The sequence below is a fragment of the Haemaphysalis longicornis genome, unplaced genomic scaffold (assembly GCF_048455015.1).
Source record: "Haemaphysalis longicornis isolate Haplotype H1 unplaced genomic scaffold, Haemaphysalis longicornis Haplotype H1 scaffold_16, whole genome shotgun sequence".
Classification (NCBI taxonomy): domain Eukaryota; kingdom Metazoa; phylum Arthropoda; class Arachnida; order Ixodida; family Ixodidae; genus Haemaphysalis; species Haemaphysalis longicornis.
Window position 1 is genome coordinate 22304977 of NW_027526266.1, and position 19322 is coordinate 22324298.

General features: G+C 45.9%; 1 protein-coding gene across 1 annotated transcript; it reads left to right on the plus strand.

The window, feature by feature from the left end:
• The first annotated feature begins 651 nt into the window (after positions 1–651).
• On the plus strand, positions 652–16394 carry LOC144166144 (glutathione S-transferase 1-like). Its single transcript, XM_077695748.1, has 5 exons — positions 652–914; positions 2502–2560; positions 10822–10963; positions 12179–12349; positions 16257–16394. The coding sequence occupies exons 1-5, from the start codon at positions 774–776 to the stop codon at positions 16392–16394; spliced, it is 651 nt and encodes a 216-aa protein (XP_077551874.1). The 5' UTR covers positions 652–773.
• Positions 16395–19322: the final 2928 nt, after the last annotated feature.

Genomic DNA, 19322 nt, shown 5'->3' on the forward strand with positions numbered 1-19322 from the left:
CTGGATGCTCAAGAAAAAATAATGTAGCGGCATTGCAGTGATGACACGGTCGCAATTAAATGTCGTAAGTGAGACGTACAAGAAACCGCAAGAGTGAATGATCATTGTTGAGGCGACTCAAATAGCTTCTTAGCACTCATCACATGTCTTCCGGTCACACAATCGATATATTGTCATTGAATGGTGTGTATGTGTGCGCGCGCGTGCGTGTGTGGGTATTTCTGACATGGCTTTAGAAGACCTAGAAATGCTGCTCTCAGTGCCTCTGTTTGCAAGTTTTTAAGGGCCATTTATCCTTCATATTAGCGAATCCACCTCTGCGTTGTAAGCTCTTTCTTACAGTTCGTTTGACATATATACCTGAAGTTAGACGACGTATTTATACGTTGCCCCAGCAGCCTTACATTAATCCAGCCGATGGGTAACCGGCTCGACACCTAAATGCTGCTGTACCATGGTAAATGGGAAAACTAGCGCACAAAATAGGCCAAGTTATTCTCATTCCGTTGCCATTCCGGCCAAGCGGCAACGGAGCCGGGGCGCAGGCGGAGACAACAGGTGCAGGCCGCGCAAAGCTCGCAACGGAAACAGGTTTTCCGATAGCGCTTCATTTTTACTATTCTGTTCTATTCCCTCGTGCTAGATGCGGATCATCCGTTTCAACTCAGCTTCACTACAAAAGCCTCCTGCTCACCTACGATAGCCTACCAGCCACACGCGCTCAGAGCGGTATCAAGTTTTTATCTAGATATCGGGAGGAACTCACCAAGAGGATGGGCATTGATATTTACGTCATCCCAACAAGGGAGCCATGCCTATTCATTCAACTGCTAGCTGAGCATATAGGTGTTGAACTGAACGTCAAGGCCCTAGATTACGACAAACAAGATCACATGTCCGCGAGCTATACAAAGGTAAGTGAGCATCATTGCTGCGGCATTGAATTGCGAATGATTCTTTCCAGGGTGCGCAACCTGCTGGAAGGGGTGAATGAAGTCCAGAGAATTGTTTATTTGAGTAAACGCTAAATTACCAGTGTTGCTTTGATGCTTTGAATGAGTTACTTGCGCGGTTATTTTTTTATCCCCTGTAGAAAGCAAAGTCACGCCTTTTTAGCAGTCTGAATCGGATATCGATGCTAAACATTAGCAACGAATAAGGGTGATGTGTTGCACAAATAGTTCAATAAACGGCTAACTTTACAAGAAAACTAAAGGGTTAATGTGACACCGCTCATAGCTCAAACAAAAAATACTTCGCCGCTTTTTCAAACGTCCGTGTCTGAGGGAAGCGGCGGCCATAACTACAAAAGCGCGCGAAACGCGCCAAATTTGCTGCATTAGATGTGGTGTTTGTAGGGTTCAGAAAATGAATAATTTATTTTAGAAACACGAGGCAGCCTGGAAAAGCACGAAAGTAAAAGTGACCAAAGCATCTTAAAAAAAAACAAGAAAAAACGGCATCCTGCAAGGTTTAAAAACAATAGTGTTTAATGAGTAAAAATTTTTCTGGCTTTGAATTTAGGAAGGAGTTTTGCTAAGGGAATATCTCCCGTTCTTCATATGACGACGTATTAAAACAGTGGGGTCATTATCAGCCCCAGCACTCGCCACTTGAATAAACTGAAAAGAATTTATGAGGGCGACGGGCTCAAAACCTCCAATTTCAAGCTGGGTAGTAAATAGACCTCTTTTAGCGGGAATTCAAAATTGAAATCACCCCATCTGACCGCGGGAAGAACAGGGGGGCGAGTACCTAGTAAGGTCGACGTAGTGTTACGTAATTTCAAACAAAATTAGTTTTCTAGAGGGCTCCATTAATAGGCATGAAGATATTCAGAAACTTTTGCTCAGCCCCAGTGGCATTTCCAAACGCGTATGTGGATGTCTTGATGTGAAATTCCGAGATGCTGCATGAGGGGAATGATTTGCTTTCATTTTAGACGTAACTAGAAATTAGCAGAAGCTGATAATTACAGGATGTGTCCATTAAAGTCTCTTGGAAGGAAATGTAAATCCAATCGGGTGAAATTGTCTCCACATGCCTTCCTGATTACAAAACAAATGATGGCCAGTAGCTTCATGAAAAACATGCAATGTTTTTGAGAAAAGGAAACAATCGTGCTTTTCTCAATTCGGTTTCTTTTGCGATAGAACCATGAGAAATTTGTCGAAACAAATTCAAAGCACTGCCCTGCTATCTACGCGCAATACGAACTTTTTATTTACTGACCCCTTAAGTGCCGTTATAAATTTAGATCTGTCGCAGGACATAATGATTATCGCAGTTATTCAAACAAATAACAGCAAGGGCTTACCGTTCTTCCTGTACTCTTCATCTATGGTCGACCCTGTATTTAAAAGACGGTGATCTCACCGAAAAGGACACTGAAGATGCTACATTTCATTTTACTGCGAAGGAACAGGCCGACCGGTAGGTAATAGGAATTCATTTAACACGTATTAGTTCTGTGATACTATTTTCTTATGATCTCATTTTAGATGAGTCCACTGCACATGGTCCCGACAATTGATGACAGTGGCTTTATACTTTATGAAAGGTAAGCCGATGAGAAACTCACACGCCTTTTTTTGGCCTAGCTAGAGCTAAATCACAGTTATAAAAGTATTGATAGAAAAAAGGAGTCCGAAATGGTTTCGAGAAAACGTTATGCCCATACTATTTTTATATTCGCGAAAGGAACTGCAGTAAACAATTTGATCCATAGATATCGACCTAGTTGCACCTAGGAGTCTCTATTATCAAATAAATACTAAAGAAAGTAAGACTAAGTATGTTTGAAGTTGGGCACAAAAGAAAGCTTGAAATAAGATGAGTACAAAAAGGACATTTCCCGGGGAAGAAATCACTTGTGTATTCCACCTTACTGCCCTGTTTATGACCTTAAATGGAGAGCAATATGGCAATTTTGCCGTGATGAAGGTAACGTCCATTTTAGCCTGAATTCTCTAGGGCGGCCTGCAGCCGGTCGTAGCAGGTGCAGACTGTAGGATAAGCTGTTTGCGCAAGTATATAGCTATTCCTGTTCAATAAGCGACTACTCCTAAGCATGTCACAATGAATGACTTGAGTGGGCAAAATATGATGATGCCATGTTTTAATACCGCAATTCAAGACACTCCTTAGTGTAATTTGTCAATAGAAGTGTTTTGGAAACGTTCCGTGGCGAGTTTACCATTTAGTATTCGCAATACAGGACTTTCCCTGACAACCAAACCATCAAAAAATGTTTATTCTACCAAACCCTTCGTAAAATGCAGACTTTGCACGGCATATTACTTTGCGCCATCGCCTTTGCGACGAGTGAAAAGGAAAGAACCCGCTAATTATTACAGCATCGAACCCGCTGTTTCACCTGACCATACGCGGTTACCTACCGATGATTCGAAAGACAAAAATAGAAAGCATATAAAATATAAAACATAACAAATTCCGGCAGAAGTTGTTGATATTTACTCGCCTTACGGTTCTGAAGATGCTTAGTTCCGTTTACGAAGGTGGGGAATTAAGCACAAGTAAAACTCGCTTTCTGGAAGATGGGTACTCCTTATGTGGAACATCTAAACCTTCCATTTTTAAAACTGAAAGTATAGACGATAGACAGAGAAACTAAGTGCCCGCGAAAATGTTTTTTGCAAAGCGTTAGTGATCTCGTCGGGCCATTTCGCCATCGGATGGAATTTGACCTTTGTGATGTTATGAGGTTTCGGAGACTCGAGACGAGGTACTCGGAGGTACAGATCAGATACTGCAGCACGGGGTTTCGTAACTATGCGAGGAAGAACATTTATGACTGACAATAAAGATGCCGGGAAGCGCAACACAAACGGATACAGAGTACAGTTGAAATGTTCAGGTGGCGGAAATGATGCGGACAACGGAACAGTCCAATTCGTAACCGATAAACAAAGTGGAATGGGTGCAGTCTTACGATTCAACAAGTCTCGCTGCGGTTGCAGAGGCGAAGTGGAGACATCTGTGTTGACAGGTGAAGCAGCGGATGCAGAGAGCTATGGCACGATGCTTTTTCGGCCTCTTGTGGAGGGTGCGGACGTGGTGCCTGACTGTCCGGTCGACAGACGCAGGACACCGTGGTTCTGGCCGTCCGGTCGACAGGCCGCAGAACCTTACGACTTCATCACTAACAGCGAGTGCGCTGCGCTGCCCTCCGATTCTCAACGTCTCTTTCTCTACCTCCGCTTTCCTCTTCGTCATCACGATACTATTCAACCATCATTGTCTTTGTTGCGCAGCACACCTCTAGTGGGTTGTTCATAGTCTTTTGATTTTTACACCCTATCACATCACACTACTCCCCCCTCAAAGAAAGTTGCTGGGGCAGAGCCACACACACTTTCAAAAATAAAAATCAAAAGAACAAGATCACACTCTAAGTAGTGTCTCGGAGTCTCGTCACAGTCATTTCTAACTACTGAAACTCGCACTAAAGTTCACAGGTTCATCCTGAAGGGAAGCATCAGAGAAGAGCATACAAGTCCGAAGTCAGGAAAGGGGTCGTGCCTTTGGAAGCCGATTGGTTCAGCACATCTTCCTTTCTCCTGTACTTCCAAAGGAGCTGACCAGGAAGTTTCACATGTCGTGCCCTCATCCCTGACTTGTCTGTCTTTGGGCTACCATGTGCTCCTGGGACAGATTTGTGGCCATAATAAATTCTCTGTTCACCCGGACTGTTTGTCGGCCCTTCCGCATCCGGTTTCTTCTGAGATAAAAGTGGTTGGCGGCCGAAACTCCTGAAAGTTCTTATTTGGCGTCGTTTAGATCTCGGCTGTCTTGGAGCCGTTCGTTCTGTTACACCGACGGAGCGCGTCTCACGTCGATTCAGCATGCCAGCTTTGCGCTTGAGTACCCTCCGCTTCAAGAAGAAAGGTATGCGCAACTTCCTCCTGGTGCGTTTTAGGCTCTGCTGTACTTCACGGCTCTCGGGGTTGATGGAACGCGTGGTGAAGGAAGGCCTCTCCTCTTTTTTGGGCTTGTGCTTGCCTTCCCGCATTTTCCTCACCTCTGGAGAACGTTTGGGCTCCCTCTGGGGCTGGCTGTATTGAATGTCAAAACACTCAGTTCTGGAAGCTTCAGGTCCTTTGGCGTCTGAGAAAAACGGCGTATCTGTTTGGGTGATCGCTGTGCCGGCTGCAGCTACTTTCACAGCTATGTTGATGATTCAGGATCATCAACATTCACAGATGTCCTTTCTGGACACCTAGCTTCGACCTCTTTAGGCACTATTTTGCTTTCTAACTTGAAAATGAGTCTCCATGTGCTAAAAGTACTCCCATTAGGCAGTATTTCGCCATCCTCTTGGAGACCTCTCCCAAAGGTCCTTTGAGCAAAACTTTCGACACTTTCTGGCCTGGGAAGATGCACCTTACTGCCTGCTTCGTGAACATCTACCAACTTGTTTTGGCCAGCCATCGTGTTGCCAACAAAAGAGGCTTCTGCCATTTTTTCCTTATACAAGTTTTCGAGAATTGCTAACTCGCGGTTCAGCTCTGCAAGGTGTTTTTTGTGAGCATCCTTCAACGCCTGCCTTTCAGCTTCGCGCTGTGCTTTTAGCCTTTCCTTTTCCTCTTCACGCTGTGCTTTCAATCTCGAACGCTCACTCTCGACCCACATGCGAAGTTCCGGCCCTTTGAGTCCCAGCCGGACTACATCAGCAATAAGCTTTTCCAGTTCCTCGAGCCCCATGTTAACAATCTGAACCCTGTAGATCCTTTCCACTTGTCTGAGCCTGACTCTCCAAGGTGTTATGGGAGAGTCCTGTCGCGGACGCCACTTTGTGATGTTATGAGGTTTCGGAGACTCGAGACGAGGTACTCGGAGGTACAGATAAGAGACTGCAGCACGGGGTTTCGTACCTATGCGAGGAAGAAAATTTATGACTGACAATGAAGATGCCGGGAGGCGCAACACAAACTGATACAGAGTACAGTTGAAATGTTCAGGTGTCGGAAATGATGCGGACAACGGAACAGTCCTATTCGTAACCGATAAACAAAGTGGAATGGGTGCAGTCTTACGATTCAACAAGTCTCGCTGCGGTTGCAGAGGCGAAGTGGAGACATTTGTGTTGACAGGTGAAGCAGCGGATGCAGAGAGCTATGGCACGATGCTTTTTCGGCCTCTGGTGGAGGGTGCGGACGTGGTGCCTGACTGTCCGGTCGACAGACGCAGGACACCGTGGTTCTGGCCATCCAGTCGACAGGCCGCAGAACCTTACGACTTCATCACTAACAGCGAGTGCGCTGCGCTGCCCTCCGATTCGCAACGTCTTCTTTCTCCTCCTCCGCTTTCCTCTTCGTAATCACGATACTATTCAACCATCATTGTCTTTGTTGCGCAGCACACCTCTAGTGGGTTGTTCATAGTCTTTTGATTTTTACACCCTATCACATCACAACCTTCATTTGGCCACTGGTGCGCCGTATCCTTATAAACGCATCACGTGACCCGCTCTGTGAAAGTTCATTTAGTGCCGCGTGGTCAAGGGGCGACCCTAGTCGCCCCTTGACCACGCGGTTTGCCGCATGCATGCGAGCTTGGTCATAGATGACAGAGAAGCCAGGACATTTCTTTGAGCGTTGTGCGGAATCGGGAGGCTTTGAGCCGTTATCGGCAAGTGGCGTCTATCAACCGCGCGGATTGCTCCCGGCGAGCTTCTTCACTAAAGATGCTCCGGAATGCTAAGCGCGCTAAGTAAGCGTCGGAGGCAGGAAGATCGAGCAGTCCGGCTCGGGAAACGTCGGAAGTGGGATCACTAGCGTAGACAAAGGCAGGCTTTGCAAGAATTCTTTATTAATTACAGTTAAATGAAACGTTAACCATGTGTTGCCAGGACTTAACCAGGCTTATTCAGTCGCTCGCATTGCATACCCAGGGTTAGCTGCGCATAGCCGCACCATTTTTTAATGCGGTAACCTTATCAGACAATTGCAACCCTAGCAGCAACACCGCGAGCATGGTCATGGCATTCTGCTACGTCATTGACGTGTAAAAGACCAATACTGCTTCTGGCATCAATTTTTTGAATGCTGGTACTTTAAAACCAAGAAGGCATGGTAAAATTATTGAGAATGATTTGCGAATAGATAGGGGTATGAACATAGGTTCCTACATTTAACACGCGTTATATCTCCGGTCGGAAATAACTGAGAAATTTGACCGAACCCCCCACCGGTTATGTATAATTTTATACGTTTTCGAGCAAAAGCCAAGCACCAGGCTGTATGCTTGTGAAGCAAATGACGAAAAGCAACAGAAAAACAACTAAGACAGCCCTAGATATTGAATGGGGAAAAATGCTACTGCGGGCTGTTCCAGGTGAGGAACAGACCAACTCCACCAAAATTTCGCATGGGTTAAACTTCCTTTGAACGTGTTATTATTCTTATTCTTATTATTATCATTATGATCATCATTATCATCATAATCATCATATCTACGCCCACTGCAGCGAAAACGCCCGTCCCGTTAATCTCAACTTACCCCGGTCCGCTTGCCGCGACCAATTTATCCCCGCAACCTTATTGATCTCATCTGCCCATCTACATTTGTGCTGACCCCTGCCACGCTTGCCTTCTCTAGGGATCCATTCTGTTACCCTTAATGACCTACGGTTATCTTGCCTTCACATTACATGTCCTGCCCACGCCCATTTTTAAATGCAGAGCATTTCAGTAACTCACGATGTCACCCGCGTTGACGTCCGTAGTCCGCACCGCACCCCTCCCTACTATATAAAAAAAAATACTATCCGGCGCCCGGTTTCGATCCCTCGACCCTGCGGGCGGAACGCAATGTACATGGTGCTCTACCCACTGCGCCACAAAGCGGACACAGAATGGGATGCTACGAACGCGCCTTATATCGTTGACTCATTCAAATTACTGCTGACGAGCGCTTTCTCGTCAGCAGTTGCCACAAGTGCAACAACATTAACGTAACGCAACCTACTTAACGTCGTGCGCCCCCGGAAATGCTCTGCATTTGATCGTGCCCCTCGCTAGGGGGATGTTTCATTGCGTCTTCTTTCGGTCGCGGTACCCGTGGCGCCATCTGGCGGAGTTGCGGCACAACTCGTAGCACTTTCTTTGAAAAAGCGCCTCGAAAGCGCGGCAAATATGAAATAGGGATGACGCGCTTTCGAGGCAACCCGCCGACGCGGCTGCTTTGTGTACAGACTCGGCGGCGAGCGTCCCGGGATTCTGGGTTCACCGTCCTACGTGTCATCTCGCATCGATCATGCGCACAAAGTTGGTATGCCGGTATGTCAAACAAGAACGTGTTTCGGACTTCGGTCTGAGTCAGATCACATGAACCTAACAAGAAAGCCGGGCTTCGTCGTGGTTCTCTTTTAGGGGACCTAAACGTACTTTTTTCTTCCTAATTTCTGCTAATATGTTATACTTGTGTTATACACGTGTTATACATGTTATACTGCGCGCAACCTCCGCGCAGTCTTCCTGCTAAGCTGGTGGCGGGTAGGCCGCTGAGTAATGGGCTGCAACGACCCTTGAGCCTGGCCGTAATAGCCGCGCTCTTCCCAATTTCGGCTTCCGAATCGCCGCTCTTGGATGACCGCTTGCGTTGTGCATGCTGATAGTTGAGCTGTCCCATTTCAGAGCTTCCATTTTTATTTGGAAGTCTATAGGGAAAGAGAAATTGGAAGAAGTAGAAATTTTTACAGCAGCCGGCCTTTAGGTGGCAAAGGTAACAGAATCGAGAAGAAAAACAAGCGTCAATTTATGATAAAATGGGGAAGTGTTAGTGAAAAAGGTTATGAAATAAAAGGTGTAGAGCATATTTCTTGACATCTCCAAAAGGAAATGGACCGAATTTACTACAAACGAACCTGCCAGAAAATTCATCTTACCGTAAAATGTGCAGCATGTGGCCTTATTTGTCCCCGGACAATGCAAAAAGTTCACCCTTTCAGGTTGTGCTTTGTGATTTTGATAAAAACAGGATGAATGGGACCATGCAGACGGCTAGAGGGGCCACAAATTTATGCGAGATGAATAGCGTAAACTGCATTTTGCGAAGAGCCGTGTATTGTGTTTGGCTGGTGTTTTTCCGGCAGCACGCGCTATTGAGTTCTCGTGACTGTTGTGCCTTGGTATGGTATGGTGTCGCGGATGTGCATTTGTTGCAAGGCTCAGCCCATTTCGATCAACACCGACATCGTCTTGTTTACATACGTGTTACTAACTTAGTGCTTCTAGAGGCCCACTTCGCGCATGCTGGAATTCTCGTAGTAACATCTGTGATATAGGAAGTTGAAGACGACATCGACGTCTAGGTCCTAAGAGGAAGTACTGATTCTACAGAAGGTCTTTTGTCAATGACTTTATTTTATGCTCAACCATTTTCAAAGCCATGTCAAACTCCATAAAAATTATAAACCTGTAAAGCAAATCTTTAGAGGTAAACACACGCCCCCCCCCCCCCCCCAATATAGATATGTCAACTGAGTTAAGCAGCCATATACTTCATTATTCGCTCATTTTACACATTTAAATTTAGATGCACAAATTGCGCGAGTAACGGAGTAATATGTCGTGACTACGTGCGTAAGTGAATGGGTAATAAGTAATACGTGAGTCATATAAGTCAGTAATAAGTAAGTAATATGACTAATAAGAGTAATAACGCGCTTCTAAATCGAAAGACACAACGAAATCACCGAGTCTACGTTCAGTTGCATAGAGCCGTGAATACACTTTGTGTTCAATGTGTGATCTACTCGCGATCCTTATGTGCCTTGTGTGGTTCACACCGAGACCAAAGATGAACAAACTGTTGAACTGAAACTCCTTACTCTGCCTACGCAGCTTTCCTGACAAATCTGGCGTCAATCACAGCCTATTTTGAGCCGATGGCTGGTTTGTTTGCCATTCCTATTCTATCGTGTGTGCCATTTGTAGGTTACAGCGACACTCCACGTTTTAAATGCAGAGCATTTCTTTAACTCACGATGTTATGCGTCCGTAACTCGGCGTCCGCAGCCAGCCAGCACGTGCGCCCCTCCCCTGCTCCTCCTCGCTCTCAACAACAGGTGCGGGCGCGCATGCGCGTGCTCCGGCGCTGAAAGAGGCGTTGCAGCAGCAGGTGCTACCTCCTCTCCCTCTACTGCGCGCGCAACGAATATACTCGTTGCCCGAGCGAAGGATCCGCGGCCCGACGTTGAAGTTTGGCAGCGGCTTCTCGTGCACGAAGTTCGGCGTCGGCAGCGCGCCGTCTCGCCGCCTTGTCTTCTGCCGCCGTCGATGAAGAGGATGGCACGATGTCTTGAATTGGTACTGCAACGCTGACGTTGGCTCGCGTCGCGGTACTGGTTGAAGGTGTTGCTTCCATGGCTTATGAACTTCGACGATGGCGCACTGCCCTCCCGAGAGGGATAATAAGAAAGAAAAGAAAAGAATAATAATAAAGATCCAACCGATTGCCCCGCAGAGAGGGTGGGGTGCAAACGATGGCAATAAATAACACGTTACGTACTTACGTCTCTCGTCTCTCTCTCTCTCTCGTCTCGCAACCCAACTACGCAACCCCTACGACAACAACAACTACAACTACCACCGCCAACTACCACAACCTACGCCACGTGACCACCCCCAATGCTCTGCATTTACTCGTGTCCCTCGCGCGGGGGCATGCGACGGAGGTTTTTTTCTCTTGTGTTACTTATGTTGCTACATTCATGTACTTCCTATCAAACCTACAGAATTTAATTACTGCCGGTCGCCTTCATAGTTGTTTGATTCATGTAATCTTGCCTTCTTTCAGTTCTGCCATCTGTTACTACCTGCTTAATAAATATGCCCCTGAATCACCCATTTACCCAAAGGAAGTTCACAAACGAGCGCAGGTGGACCAAATCTTGTACTTGGTGTCAAGCTTCATTCAACCGGTGGCCTCATCTTACATTGTGAGTGTTATAAACCCGTCGTTACCTGAACACCCCATGAGCTCATAATCAGACATTTGCAAGACGTTCGCTGTCTAGTAAATTGTGCCCCATTTTTTACAGTCAGAGCTTAACATTACGACATTTCTGCACAGTTAAAAAAACTGGTATGTTTGTGTTATAATATATACCCTACCGTGCCTAAACTATCAACGCAATGATTTCAAACAATCTATTGATATAAAATAACGCTGAGAAGGAACGATACAGAGCATGTAAACAAGTGCTGAAAAAATGTTGACATTTTTTGGAAATGGGTCTCATAAAACTTACGGAGGGAACACCAATAAGCGTATGGTTGAATCCGGATCCTGCAACACTGCCAATAAACTTGGTGGTTTCTTCATTCGTCCTTTATTGAGGACACTATACGTATCGCAAGCATACACAGGCACTGCGTGATCGTCATGTGCTTGCAGCAAACAAGTCATCCAGTTTCTTCATGAGTGGTCCTACGACGAAATTTTCTGCTTGCAGTAGTTCAGTGCTGAAAATGTCAGTGCACCTTCAACTTCGATAACTGCGGTGGATCCAGTTCATGTTGTAGCGTTGAGTACTGCGACGAGGGGCACCTAACGGTTACACCAATCGCACACGCACACTTATTGTGGCTAATTCCCGCGTTCAACAAGACGCTGTTCTACATATAACCAACGAAACTTACCAGCCCTTCGACATTACCAGCTACATTACGTAAAATTGTGTCTGCTAAATGTCCCATACGTGCCCTACAGAAACCCTGCAAAAGCCAGCGGGAAGTTCTTGCTATACGCGACAAAATCAAACATTCTGATCAAGACTTCTGCTGAGGTGCAAAAAAGGCCTGTGATACATTGCATAATGATAATTTGTGAAAATTCTGCAGCAAATTCTCGAAGTTACGTTTTACCAACTAACCCAGCTCGCCATGCGGCAGCAGTAGGTATTTCGCGTTCGTAATGAGGCGTTCTTGCTGTTTTTAATATCAAGTGCTGTCACTCTACCTAAAAAGTCACAGGAATATCTGTATGAAAAATATTGAACAGTCAATAACAATAAACCAACAGAAAAGATATCTACAACAAACGTTTATTTACGTTTAGAAATGTTTACACTTTAATGTTGGGAATAATATGTACGTCACAATGACGCGAATGTTCAATTTTTCGCAACAACGTCTTTTTTGCTTTTATTTAGCGCTCAGCCATTGTCCGAAGGAAGAAGCTTGTCGGAGACGAATTGTCCGCATTTGAAGACAGGGTATTGAAGCCCCTCCAAGATATTGTCATTGACAAGATGTTTGCGGTCGGAAACGCCTTAACCGTCGCAGACATTCGGCTTGTATCCATTATGATGTGTTTTGTTCCGGTGAGTGCTAATTTATTATGGCTATCACCCTCAAAAAACTGTCACCTTTTACTGGTACCATAGCAGTAAAAAACACAAAAAGTTTGTGAGAATATCTAATGCGAACAAGTGGTGAGAAATTCATGGTTTTAAGCTCTTTAACAGATATCTTGCTGAACATACACATGCTGACTAAAAGTAGTATTTTTTGGTATGCCAAGAAGCTTACTTAGGACGCATAAAACGCTGTGTTTTACGCAATGAGTACCTCAGGACTTCACTTGCGCCATATATTCACAGTGTAGGCGAGAAACAAAGCATCAGCTGTGCAAACTCGTGAAAGGGGCAGCGTTTGCTTGGGTAAAGTATCCCATAAAAAACTCACTGTTCGAAACGCTCGACCTCTTGTTACAAACGAACAGCGCACTCGTCCCTTGCAGACATGCTAAATAATATCTTCTATAAAACGTTATCTTCGGCAAAACCTATTCTCTCTTTAGACTTTAAGATTTGTGGTATCATAAGACCACCCGTCCCTTAAACCAAGGGATAGGCATGTACACCTAGCGGCAAAATAACGAGGGGCACGTGAGCGCGTGCCAACATGCATCCCTGCTCCACCTGACGTTCCACTTCTGGTGTTGGCACACCAATGTACGAGTACGAGTCGTACTGAGCTTGCTTCCCTGTTTTCCCTTCACTTCAAGCGACAAGCCTGACCACATTCAGCGTTTGGCGCGATGGGCCCCTTTCTTTGCTCAACACGCCTCGCTCGAGCACGCATCGATTGCGGACGGCGGTATAAATTGTGCATTGCCCACGGTCATCTGATCCGACAGATAGTGTATCTTTGTTATCTCGGGGACGATTATGTTGCATTTATATTCCCGCGCACCTTTGCACTTTTTGCCTAAAACATGCACTTCTCTGTTCCCTCACATTTAGCCCACCAACACAGAAGTGGAACTGAGGCGAGAAATAGTGTATTCGAATAGAATATCACGAAAGGTCGAATAAAAAATCACACGTAATAAAACAAGTCTGAAAGTGGAAAACTAGCCAAACTGGGCGTGGTAGTGGGTTCAACAAGAAAAGAACAAAAATGTAAGTGGGTATCCTACCGCAGCCCTTAAAGTGAAAATGAAAGCACAGCTAACGGCCAGCAAAGGACTGGGAAGTAGGCCCGTTGTTGGAAGATATTGAGCAAAGGAAGTGACCCTAGGGCCAAAAGGTGTATGTGACCAGCTTTGCTTCTTCAAGAGAATTAAAAGACAGGGTAGTGAGAGTGGCAGGACGCGCAGGCGCACAGTGATGTCTCAACAGTGTAGCGTCAGACGGCGGTGGGATGCATGTTGCGATGCAATCACGTGTCCCGGCTTGATTGGCCGCCGGATATTCGTGAATTCCACTAATAGGTTTCAGTGATGAATACTTTCACCAAAGGCATTACGTTTTGATCATAGATGGTAAGCAGAACTTTTGGCACTTGGTTCACAGAAAAAAAGCTGCGCTTGTATCTATTTGCCATCAGCAAAAAGCATTTGGGCTGACCGACATTTATTCAAAGGTACTTCCTCACGGAGAACACTAATACATAGAACCAATATTTCTCGGGACAGGTTGCGTCTCTTTACGTGCTATGAAATCGAAAGCCTGGCGTAAAATTTGGACGGTTGGTTCTGCATATTTCGACAAGAAACAATGCGTACAAAAGGACGAAGAAAAAAAATTACAAACACGAGTGGTGACTAACAATTAAAACGTTTCCAATGAACCAGGGAATCTGTGAAAAACCTGGAGTGGCGTCACTTTTAGGTCAGTAACCCAAAGGCAAATAAACAAGAAACCATAACAATGCCCGAAAAGCAAGTGACGAGGCACAGCCGCAGATTCGTCATGCGAGCAGTTCACGTGTTTAAAGAAGCGAATTCTTCATGTAAAAAATGGCGGAGCTTGCACGAGTGGTGCAAGGCGGGAGAAATAAAAGACCCGGCGGCCCCTATCCCGTCACTGGAATCCCGGCTGTTGCATCATCAATCACAGCAGCAGCAGCCCATTAGGTCCACTGCAGAACGAAAGCCTCTCCCATCGACCTCCAACCGCTCTTGTCCCGCTCCACTCGAGTCCAATATTTGCCTCCAATTTGCATTGTTTCGTAGCTCCAGCGAATTATTCACGTACCTCTTTTTAGAACCGTCTCTCGGTGCCAACTCCGTCATCCTTGTAGCCCATAGATTGTAATTCCGCGAAATTTCCCCTCGTGCCTAAGTCAATTTCTCGGTCTCTCTTTAAACTATGATAGCTCCTACCCTAGTTTTTTCTCTGATCCAGGAAGGCCGTCTATCACTATTCGTTCCATGGTCCGTTGAGCCGCCCTGAGTTTGCCTTCAAGTTGTTTAGTAAGGCACCAAGTTTCCCCTGTATATGTCATCACTTCACATTTATTTCTAACCTTGTCACTAAAAGTTCCCCCTGACTGGCAGGTTGGGATCGTTTCTTGCGCAGGCTTTCACGTTTCTCTCAAAGGGACTAGGTTGGCCCGCGCTAGAACCCGCTGCCAAGTCCGAAGCAAAGGCCCGTGCTACGAATTCAAAGGAAATGCTGAGCTCTCGGAATGCGATCATTGCTCAATCGGATAGACGCCGGCTTTATAGCGCGAAGCACCCAGGTTAGATTCCAACCAAGGCAAGCGTTTTTTTTCTTTCCAATTCGCTCCACATCTTCATTGTTCCCCAGAGCTACTACCCGCACTCCTCGGACATTGGGGATCACGGAGTAGTTCGGGTGCCGGTTTCGCGGCGCAAAGGTGCAGGTTGGGAGTACGGGGACCTTGCTAACCACCGTGTGTTCTTGAAGCTTCACAGTTTGCTGTCTCCGAAGGACTTACTCGTGTCGGCCTAAACAGCTCTGCTGTTGAAAAACTCCGTTCACCTTGTGCAGAAGGTGAACCAGCGAAGCTGTGACGTGCTGCTCGTGCATGAGGCGCGGCCTACCCATTTCAAAGTAGCGTACAGCCGGTGTTTGCCTTCGCCACGTTGAAGCTGCTCCGTCCACACCGCAACCCATGAGCGTCCTTGTCGTTTCAGCTGTGTTGTTAAAGAACCTGAAATGATAACGGAAAGCAAGAAAAGGCAACAGTATTTTTATTACTTGCATGGCATCAGAAGCCTTAACATGGCAACCGAGAATCTGCCTTTTGCTTTCTCTTTTTCGTCTACCACCTCTGCGTATTGTGGCGCAGAAGTTCCGCTCTTTTTGGAGGTGCTGGCACCCGCACGCAGGCGCCAGTCTCAAAACGGTATGCAGTTCGTTGCAATAAGAAGCTTTTCTTTCTTCACACCGCAGCTCACTGCACTCGCGCGCTCGATCCAGCGAGGCACTTTCTTCGCTCCTGCCGATGCGCCACTCCCACTTTGTATTGTCTGAAGATGCGACAGCGTAGCTTCGTTAACTATAAACCAAGACAATCTACCTCCCCGTAATGTCAACTCCTCTATAACCTGGTATTTCGCGCGTCCGCACGGGCTTGCGCCACAGGAGTTCTCTCTATACGTGGAAACACCGAAATGTTCGTTCGATATCTATATGAAGGTTCGTTTAAAAAGAAGCTTGTTGCGTCAATTGCGCACAATTTTTGTTACAAATGCTTGAATCGCTGCGAATTCTGAAAAAGATGCTACTGAATCCTTCGAACAACGGGTTCTGGAATGGTCTATGTCGGGCGTGGCGAGTAACAGTATCTATCAGAATATTTTTTTTTCAAAACGTCGGTGTACATAGCGATAAAGTGGGCCAATATTTGCTTCAGTACATTACAGCAAACAAGTAATATAAAAACCTTCCTGCTATGTTCCCCATAACAAAGCTCCTAATATCTTCCCTGCGCTCATTGCATAACCTAAAATAACACTGCGGGTTTCTTTTCCAGCTCTCGGCAGTGGACAAGACGAAGTTTGCCAAGCTGGTGTCGTACTACAACAGAATCAGCGGTCAGCTCCCATGCTTCGCCCAGGTTTTAGGCTCAATGATTGAAGAAAGAAGCAAGGAATGGGAAAGCTACGAATAAAGGTGTTATCACTTGCAAAGATAGAATACATCTGGAAAGTCTTCCACGGTTGCGCAACCATACATAAATTTATTTTTTTCACCCACCGCACCGACACAAAGTCGCGGAAGCTATTAGCACAATTAGCTTGTAAATTTTGAAATTTCTGTCATCTTTATTTCAGCTGAAACAAGGAAACTTTCTGGCATAACCACGGGAATATAATGGCAAGTTTTTCTCAAGAATTGTTTCTCTAGTTCAGGTTTTACATGAACACCACGAATATGTTAGCTGATATCGCTTTAGTTTAGTTCGAGTAACCTTCTAGCTTTTTTTAACAAATACCTAAGTGCGGGGTCAAGTTTTTTCGGCGTCTTTTTTATCTTCCGGCCGAGCTTGACATGACATAAAACTTGACTACTGTATTCAAGCCCATAGCGATGCCTGCTTTTGAGACCACCCTGCATGGTCTTGTCGAGCGCTAAAGCACACATAAATAAGGTCAAACCCACTAAAAAACAATGGCGAAATCCTAATTTATAAGACTATAAATATTCAAACTGCAAAAGGGTTATGCAAAAAAAGTTCCTTTTATTTTTACCAATTGTGTATAACACATGTAAATGCAGCGCAGAAGTGGGAGAACTTTGAAAAAAGCTCAAGCACTTGGCCGAGTACGAAATAGAGCCACTGACCCTTTGTCGAAAAATTGCGCTGCCATTGAGGCGTAGTACCTAAGGCGTTGCGCTTCACATCCAAGCAAATAGATTTCGTTCATGGTTGTGCCTGTAGTTCATCTGATAGAGGAGAAAACAAACAAGTCACCGCAGTTTCTCTAAACAAGAAAGCTGTCAAGGGCGGAGCAGCGATTTGCCAGGGGGGCTGTGGCGCCGTACTCATCTTTTTGCTATCTTCCCTCAAGCTTTTCGCCTCCTTGTGTCCCTAACTTCTTGATTAACTGAACACTGATATGTTCAATGTAATTCAATTTTCCCGCCTTCCCAGCGGTGGCGCGCCTTCTCCTGGGACTACTAGCATCGTTTTTCTTCTCTTTTGTTTCTTGTCCTCCAAGGAACATCAAGAGGGGGGCTTTGTTCTTCTTGTTCTTCTTCTCATCTCGCGCATGGTGGAGCCTTTCTCCGTCATTTGGAATACGGGGATGTTTTCTTCAGCCGCCACTTTTTTCGCTTACTATCGTAAACACCAATCAAAGGAACATTCCTTCTAAGTGAACGCAGGAACTGCCGGTTATGTACATATATTTGACCTGAAATATACATGAGATTTTCTTTCCTATAAACAACCGGAACATGTACGACCAGTGCAGACGGCTCCAGCAGTTTCGAACGGTTTTGCTTACAACAGTCGTTTTTCTACTATCCCTTGATTATTGGCCGGAGGGCTGAATCGAGAGACAAGCGGGCATCTTTTCGAAGCCTCTGTTTGGGTGCGTGGCACTGCGTGACACCAGATGAGCTGCGACGACAAACCGGGCTCGTAGGGTGCTCCGAACTATAAAGAATGAGCTCCATGTGGCACAACGGTGTAAGCCTTATGTCACGGCAGAGCTGTGTTCGTCATACTAAGCTAAACTCGATGATGCCCATATAAGTAGCTCAAGCCTTAGAACTATTAAACCTGTGTGCATGTCCGGCGCACGTCAGCAGAAGGCCAAATCACAAGCAAAGTAAATTGTATAGGCGTATGCTGAGTATATAAGCGTATAAAGTATATATTTGTACAGTGCCCTCTTCAGTTGTCGTATACTTTATTGTCAGCAGCCGCAAATCCTTCGTAGAGCGCTACCTCGCCGTTGAAGACCTGCACTACTTCTTCGTGATGTTCTTGTTGGCGATTGCCTTTTCGCCAGTTAGCGCGGCGCGCTTCCTGATAAGATGCCACTTGTCCGTGTGTCCTTGGCTGCCCCATCCGGCATGTGCGCGGCAACCAGTTGAAGAGAGCCCTCGCACCGCCGTAGCGGCGACTCTGAGTTTTATGAGTTCAGGTGGTTGCCCCTAGCAACGCGGAGCGAGTGACTACAGGTGCACAGGACAGTTCCTGTTTTCAGCGACGCTGTTTCCTCAAACGATGCGTGGAACGTCGGATCGGTATTCTTTGAAGACGATAGTCTTTCTTGGGCTACTTAAACCCAGAAATTTTGGTCTGTCTGTATGTCTGTCTGTCTGTCTGTCTGTTCGTCTGTCTGTCTGTGACTCGATTCAGCCACAACAAAACAATGCCTGCTCAATAGTCTTATATAGCCACAGCTAAATCTACCCGTCTAGTTCCGGTGTAATGTTCATACTTGTCAACATTGTTGAAAAAGAATACATTACGCAAATATGAGACAACAAATCAATACAGAAGTGATATTTGCAGTGTTCCTTTATAAACATTCAAACATGCTTGAGTTTTGCGAAATTAAATACTTCATCAACTGCAGAAAAAGAATTCACTCCGCCGTGGCCTGCTGTCGCCCGCGCCACTATAGCTTCTGGCGCCATTTTAAGAAATGAACCGGCAACAGTTACGCAAGGTTCGACTAGATAGTTTCCACGTTCTGCTTGCAACGCACATGGAGTAGGGAAACGCGGTTCTATAAACGTTGAAGTAGGGTGCCTCGATTAACGCGCGTCTTCGCCGTACGGCAGCGTTCGCATCGAGACACCCGGTTTGGAGCAGTGGAACGCGGGAAATTTAAAATGATTTAAGCAAACATTTGGCGTCTACCTTGGGACGAGCGCGACGCAAGAGGAACAACATGAGAGGTGAGCGGGAAAGCGAAGGGAGGCATTTACTTCGCAAAAGCCGATTAAGACTATCGCCTTTTGACGTCATTTGCAACGAAAGGAGCAGATACGCGGCCAATTTTTTTCTCTTTGCGAGCGCTTCACGTGGTGCACGCCAACTTTCAAAAATGTACGATGACAGCCGTTCTTTACGAGATGC